Source organism: Microtus ochrogaster, linkage group LG12 (assembly GCF_000317375.1).
Source record: "Microtus ochrogaster isolate Prairie Vole_2 linkage group LG12, MicOch1.0, whole genome shotgun sequence".
Classification (NCBI taxonomy): domain Eukaryota; kingdom Metazoa; phylum Chordata; class Mammalia; order Rodentia; family Cricetidae; genus Microtus; species Microtus ochrogaster.
The window spans coordinates 4,301,090-4,308,909 of NC_022036.1; the positions used below are offsets into that span (position 1 = coordinate 4,301,090).

At 40.3% G+C, this 7,820-nt stretch overlaps 1 protein-coding gene across 1 annotated transcript; it reads right to left on the minus strand.

Annotated features, from left to right (window-relative positions):
- Positions 1-442: 442 nt before the first annotated feature.
- On the minus strand, positions 443-1,375 carry LOC101989221 (olfactory receptor-like protein OLF3). The gene has a single exon (XM_005363803.1). It carries the CDS (start codon positions 1,373-1,375, stop codon positions 443-445), a length of 933 nt encoding a protein of 310 aa, XP_005363860.1.
- Positions 1,376-7,820: the final 6,445 nt, after the last annotated feature.

A 7,820-nucleotide genomic window follows, 5' to 3' on the forward strand; every position in this document is an offset into this window, starting at 1 on the left:
GTAAATTGCCCCAATGTCTGTAGCCACTCTGGAAGCTAAGTACATTTCCATATTTAGCCAAACAGTATTTCTGACATAAAATAGTTCAGTAACTTGCCAGAGAGCACAGCTGATAAAAGGCAGAACAAAGATCCGAGGCCCAGCGTATCTGGAAAAGCTGAGGCTCATCCTTTCTTCAGTTTTAGACTGACAAAATCCAAGTCCTTGTATGTCAGAGGGGACAGGATCTCAAGGGGCATCACATAGGTAACTGACATGCAAGTGTTTGGTATTGTTCTGTGATGAATCGTATTAAGCATGTGTAGAAGCTTCTTTGATCAAGATGATGTGAATACAGTGATCAGTTTTCCTCACTGAAGTGTAGGGGCTCTACCTACATTTATCACATCTCTGCTTTGATTTTGACCATAGATGGTCCAGACTTCTTAAGATCTTCATTCTTTTACCTTAATTTCTCTGCAAGTTTCCTAAGAGCAGCCATAACTTCTTTATTCCTCAAGCTGTAGATCACAGGGTTCAACATGGGTGCCACCACAGCATAGAACAGAGCAACCATCTTCTCCTTGTCCTCAGAGGAGGCTGACCGTGGCCCAAGGTAGGTGAAGATTGTGGCTCCAAAGCACATGCAAACCACAGTGAGGTGAGAGGCACAGGTCCCAAAGGCTTTGTAACGTCCCTGCGTAGAACGAATGCGCATAATGGCAATGACTATACGAGTGTAAGAGAAAAGAACCAGGCCACAGGGAAGCATGATTACCAGAAACCCTGAGATAGCCACCATGACCTTGTTGAAAGAAATGTCCACACAGGCTAGCCGAAGCACTGCGAGGGTCTCACAGGCGAAGTGATTGATGACGTTGTGACACAGAGGAAGACGAAAGGTGATGACTGTCTCCATCAGTGAATTCAGGAAACCAGCCACCAAGCAGCTGGTAGCCAGCCCCACACACAGTCCTCCATCCATGATGACAGTGTAGTGCAATGGGTGGCAGACTGCCACATAGCGATCGTAGGACATGGCTCCCAGGAGGAAGAACTCAGAACCACCCAGTGCCAAGGAGATGCAGAGCTGGAGCACACAGCCATTGAAGGAGATGAGCTTTCTGGCTGAAACCAAGTGGGCTAACATTTGTGGGGCAATACTATTCCCATAGCAAAGATCCACTAAGGACAGGACACTAAGGAAGAAGTACATGGGAGTGTGAAGCCTGCTGTCCAGCCTGATGAGGAGAAGAATCAGGGAATTCCCCACAACTGTTATGAAGTACATGGCAAGGACCAGAACAAAGAGGAAGACCTGAATGCCCCAGTCCCTGGAAAACCCTAGTAAAATGAACTCACTGACCCATGTCTGGTTGGCAGATTCCTGACCCATGAATTTTAGGACTGGAAGGTATTTTTCCAACCATGCTGCTAGCTGACACTACTGAGTTTTAAGGTAATCCACACTGAAGGCCACGATAAACTGTAATGTTGCCCCTGAAAATTAAGGAGAAAAGAAGTGAGATCATCCTGATTCAAATTATTGGAACATCGTTTCTTTTGCTGAACACCAAACCTTAAAGGCCAAAAAATTAAGTAGTTTTAGATTTAAAAATCTTATTTGGTTTAGTATTTACTAATGCTTAATACTTATTATTTCACCTCTCTGTGGTCAGAATGGTTTCGTGAGCAACTTTTAGATGATGTCCAGTTCCATTTAACTTTCATTAATGGATTTCTCCTGTAGAGATCCCAGACTAAGCCTTATTGATGCCTTCACAGTAGAAACCATCCATAAAACCTGGGGTATTTTAAGTGGTCTTCTTATGTATTCAATCATCAAGCAATATACACCTTCACAGTAGAATGCATCCATAAAACCTGGCTATTTTAAGTGATCTTATATATTCAATCACCAAGCAATATGAAGCTTATTTTATACAACTTTGACTTTAATAGCGTCAGGTAGAGGGCCTCTATGCCACCCACATTATATATACCACCATTCCAGGCAATGCGCTACAATTCTGAATATCAATTTCAAGACTCAGGTGTTACATAATAGCAAAAAAAAGTCCCATATGCCTTCAAGGTGGATTTAATGAAGGGTCCAGTAATGTCGTGTTCCTACTGAGCAATAATATTTTGCAGTGATGACATCATTCATTTCCACTAGAAAGGGGACTCATTCTTACCAGAGCAGAAGACACAGCACTAACCACAGAACATATAGTGACATTTCTCACCAGCTGTGGTGACTTGTGTTTGTAATATTAACACTTTGGGGACTGAGGCAGAAGATTTGCCATGAGTTACATGCCAACCTAGGTTGTTTGTTGAGTTCTAGGCATCCTGGGTTATAATATGAGGTCCTATCTAAAAACACAGTAAGAAAAACAAAATTATCATGCCGCTTTTTAGACGGTTTGCTTTTAGCAGCTTGTTCAGTTTCTGGACATCAAAGCAGAGAACAGACAAAATGCACAATCAACCAGCAGAACCGAATGGGCAAAAACGCCTGCAAACTTGTGTCCAGAGTGTCCTCTGGGAACTTCTGTAGCTCAAAAACAAAAGGAAACACAAAGCAATCAGAAATTATTATCAAATGATTACTAAGAACCCAGTGGGCTTTTCTCTGGAGATAGACAAATGGCCAACAGGAATGTGAAAATCGACATCGCTGTTAGAGAAATGCCAATCAATACAAGGAAACATCTCAAACTACTAACAACTTCTGACTCCACAATGAACTTTCCCTGCTGCTTACAGAAGGGAGAAAGTGACTTATTAACCAAGAATGAAGATTATGTCCCATGATCTCGAAGAGAGTCCTGTAACAGTACACTACGGTGGATATCCCAATAGTTTCTACAGTTACAATGTGACTGACTATAGAGGGGTGCCCAACACAGGTGTCTCTGTGATTGTGATACTTTCAGCCTGGGAACTTTTGGAATGCTCATTACATATCACCTCAATTACAGGTGGTTAGGGTACCTAAGATTAAGTAATGTACAATATTACAAAAATGGCAATGGTCACTCCTTTTTTATAAGTTTCTCTTACACTTTCTCTTTATATTTAAACTGTTTTTATAAAAATTCACTGCATTTTACACAAGATAAAAGATAATTTACTCTAAAACCATTATACTAGGTAATGAAAGACCACTGATGTTTACAATGTTTTCTTATGAAGATGCAAATCTACACTTGCCTCTCTAATACTTCTGAGAGAGCCATCAACAGCTGAAGAAAACACACTACAAAATACAGATTAATACAAAACTCATCCATCCTTCCAGCCTATCTTGTTCCTTACAAATGGCTCCTTTCTCATAACGTTTTTAGAAAATATGTGCTGAGATCTCTTGTTGGTCTATTTGTTGATCAAGAGAACTTTGCAAAAATTAATTACAGCTAACCTGTCTAGGGTCATTAGTTTATACCTAAAGATTTGAAATGCGTTTCTTTAATGTGGAAATGTTTTCCCTTTTCCCTTTATGTTATCTTTCCTTCATTAGAGAATGGCTCCTGACATCTGCAATCCTGCTATTTTAAAATCCTTTCACTCTCTCTTAAATAGAAATGTATGAGCATATATTGCTACCAACATGGAGTTGAAATTATAGTTACTTTTGCTTACTGGTTAGCCATAGGATTGAAACAATAATTTAAAACACAAATAAAACATGAACCATACCAGTCTAGGATAAATGACTTTTAGAGTGTTTGTACTGTGGCCTGTTCTTTGAAGGAATAGCAATAATTCTTCCTGTATTGTTTGTTATACAATAAACCATCAGTCTGCTCTAATTAACCAATAGTCCTGTCTACCAAGCCTCCATATACTCCCAGATTTTTACACATGGGAAGACACATATATATTAAGAATGGCTGCATCTGAGGGCCATTCCACAAAAGGAAATCTATGCTTGGTACCTCCTCAGTCATAGTCCCAAATACCTGACTTTACTACGCCTTCTTAGCTAAATTGATAGGGCATCAAACTACCTTCCAGTATCAGTGTTGATACCACAAAGACTACTCTCTGCCTTAGCCAGAAAAGCCTTTCATTGCAGTGAATGTAGACTCATGGCTGCACAAGATGCTGGGAATAAAGTACCATTGATTTATTCTTCAACAAGATCTTTATAAGGCTTGGGAATATTGCAAAAGATGGTACAGTAAGAAAATAAGAACTGAAAGATAAGGAAAAAGGCTACTGGATGCCACGTTCGAAACTTTCCATGGCCACAGTAACCATGAAACTCACAGTAGCTGCACCTGCTGGTACTGGGCTCACATGTGTCAGCCCCACTTTCAATCAGCCAAGAATGCAGAGGAGGCTCAGGCAAACCACTGAACTACTGGCAACTAACAGAATCCAGGAAGTGGGAAACATAATTCCCACTGGTAAGCCGGAAAAGGTTAATGGACAATTCCAAACCTGTGGTCATGCAGAAAACCCTAGTTAAACTCTGTGGGACGTAAAACATTAGCCAAAGTCGTGAATATGGGAACCAGATCTGTAGGGGAAAGAAACCTTAAGGGGAGACAGAAAAGAGATGGAGTAGAGGCAGTAAGCAGAAAGCATTGCATACTTCTATGAAATTGTCAAAGATCAAAATCTATTAATAAAAAGATAAAGGAATGATTAATTTCTCATTTATTTATATTATTTATGCTTCTACATTTTGGAATCACAGCTATAAATATTAACAACCAAACAAGTGATGCTTCCTCAGCTATCTAAAAAACATTTTCAAAAGGAGAAAATTCATTTAAAGCCATATTTCTTTGACCAATAGTGTAATCGTGAAAGTGTACTTCCCAGTGATCTATACATGATCTTTTATTTGACCAAATTAGATATGTTTTACTTCTAAAAAGTGATTGTGAAAGCCAAGGCATCTGAGAGATGGCTCAGAGGTCAAAGCACTTGCTGTTCTTGCAGAGAACTGAGTTTGGTTCCCAGCACCCACATGCTGGCTTTGGACTGTAGGTAACTCCAGCTCCAATAGAGAATCCACCTCCCTCTTCTGACCTCCAAGGGCACTGTATCATAAGTGCATATCCCTTCACTCTAGCCTTGAGAACAGATTTGCAAAAAGCTAAGCACAGATCAAAGCAGAAATACTGAGTAAAACACACAGAGAATACAAGGCAAAGGACAGAGATTGGGTGTGAACAAAAAAAATAATAATAAGTTGCAGTCCTCTGTCTCTGGCTATTGCCCCACAATCCTGTCCAGCACCTGTCCAGCTGTCACATATCATTTTGCACCATTTTTTGTCCCAGAATACTTAGAGAATGAGCATTAAGAATTACACAATCATAAGAATGACAGAACCACATTTTATTTCAAGTAGAAACACATATAGTTATTATGTGTTTGTGTACATAAGTGCATGTTGGTGTGTGTTTGTATGTTTGAGGAGGCAAGAGAGCAGCCTCAGTTTGTGGTCCTCCAGTGCTGCTCAACTTGTTTTTTTTTTTTTTCATAGTTTCTTAGTGAAGCCTGGAGTTCATCAACTACTCTGGGTTGTCTGGCCAGAGAGTCACCTCAACAACCACTTGCCATTGCTTTCCAAGCCTTGAAACTGTAAGAATATTTTAAGATCCATACCAGCTACATACCACTTTTGACCTACAGGGGTAGACACTTCCTAGAGGAGCTACATGGCATTCTGATCAGCACTAGACAAGGCAGCTGTTGGAAATATTTTTAGAGAGAGTTGGCTACTAAGAGGCTCAACCCTGTCACATTCTGGGAAGTGTTATATCACTGGCTTCCTGACTTGAAGAGCTAGAATCTAGTGTCTGAGAACCAATGTTAACTGGAGGACTGTTCTATCAAGACACCATACTTTAAAGCTTCAAGAAGGAAGGCTATAAGTTTTAACAAACCAGTTTTGCAATTTAATGTTAATAAATGAATGCTAAAGTAATAAAAATTCCGTAACTTACCTTTGGAGAGCTCAGCAAGCTGCCCTATGCCTTTGAACGGTGGCAAATCTGAGAATTCTTGGAATTTGAAAACAGTGACTTTAGAATAGATAACTTTCTCAAACTTTGGGAAGGAAATCTCCAGGGGCCAATTATGCTTTGCTTGTTAAATGTCTCTTCTCTCCCATCCTCCCATATCTGGCTACTTCTGCACCCTAACACCCTAAGCATTTCAACTTTGCAAATAGAAGTTTGCTGCCCTTGTCCCTGGAGCAAGGCAAGGGACCTGCCAAAATTTAATTTCTCAAAGGACCAACCTCTGTTTTTAAGTTGTTTTCACTTTAGAGGGTTCATAGTCTATCCAAGATGATGAGAATGCAAGTGTGGGGAAAACTCTACTTCTTCATTCCAGCTCAACTATCTCTAGCCTCCTTTGTCCAACAGGTCCAGTTCAGGGAACTAAGGAGGTCATCTCTCTGTTCTCTGGGCATAACTTGATAATGTGAGGGTGAGCCATGAATCATTTTACTCTTATCCCTCATAATTGGTCATTGTACTAGTGCTGGACCTGGAGAAAGAGACATAGAAACTGTGAGACTGTCAGTCAGTCCAGGGTCATGAAAACAGAAGGAAGAAGAGGATAACGGAGGGAAAGGAAAGAAGTGGAGGGGGAGAAAAGTGTCTCCCTATTTGAAAAGTACCCTTTATATTTTCCCTAAAACACTTTCTTTTTTTTAAAAAGTGTATTCTTTTGCTTTGTTTTTCCATTCCAAAATTTACACTTCCTCCCCTCCTCCCATTCCCCTCCCGCTCCCCCACTCACTCTCCTCCCTCCTTAACAGAGGGCAGGGAACCCTGCCCTGTGGGAAGTCCAAGCACCCCCCCCCACACACACACACACATCCAGGCCTAGGAAGCTTTGCATCCAAATAGACTAGGGTCCCAAAAAGCCAGTACATGCAGTAGAAACAAGTCCCAGTGATTTTATCAATGGCTTCTCAGTCAGCCCCCATTTTCAGCCACATTCAGAGAGTCCCATTTGATCTCATGCTCATTCAGTCCTGGTCCAGCTGGATTTGGTGAGCTTCCATTAGAACAGGCACACTGTCTCAACGGGTGGACCAACCCCTTGCCGTCCAGACTTCCTTGCTCATCTTTAGGGTTGACAAGAGACTTGGCTCCAGAGGGGATCCCAGGTGTCCACGGGGATGTCCCCAGCTAGGCCCTAAAACACATTCTATTTATAATTCTCTTTACTGTGTGAATTCATCATATTATCTCTTATTCTTTTACTATAATTTAGTGATTGTAGGATAGATTCCAATTACATGAAAAATGAAGCCAGCAATTAACAATGGGGGCCTCATGAAATTACAAAGCCTCTATACGGAAAACCAAGTCATTAATTAAAGTGAGAGCCTACAAAGTGGTATTAAAATAATTTCTAGCTCTATATCACACATAGGATTAATAACTGGAATATACAAAAAATTTAAAAACTAAAAAGTAATCAAACAATGTGATCAATAAAAAAGGCTGATGCTATTAACAGACAGTTCTCAAAAGATGAAATACAAATAGCTAATAAACATACAAAAATAGTCAACTTTGTCATCTATCAGAAAAATACAGATACAACTACATATAATATAATAGTTCTGGGAGAAGAAGATTTTGCTTTCTTTAATAATATGACACAACCCCTGGTAGACTGACCACAAACCAGTGCAGGTGTCATCCCCCAAATTACCAGGAACATAGAACCTGGACTCTGTGCAGGAAGAAAAAGAGGAAGAATAAATTCCAGTGTTGAGTGAGAAGAGCTAGAAGCGTGGAGAGGGTAACTATGGGAGGAGCTGGGGAAAGAACACAAATAGAATCTGAAAAAGC

What these genes read in the sequence shown, in the direction of transcription:
- LOC101989221 (XM_005363803.1), bottom strand. Translation starts at nt 1,375, where the DNA reads ATGGGTCAGGAATCTGCCAACCAGACATGGGTCAGTGAGTTCATTTTA.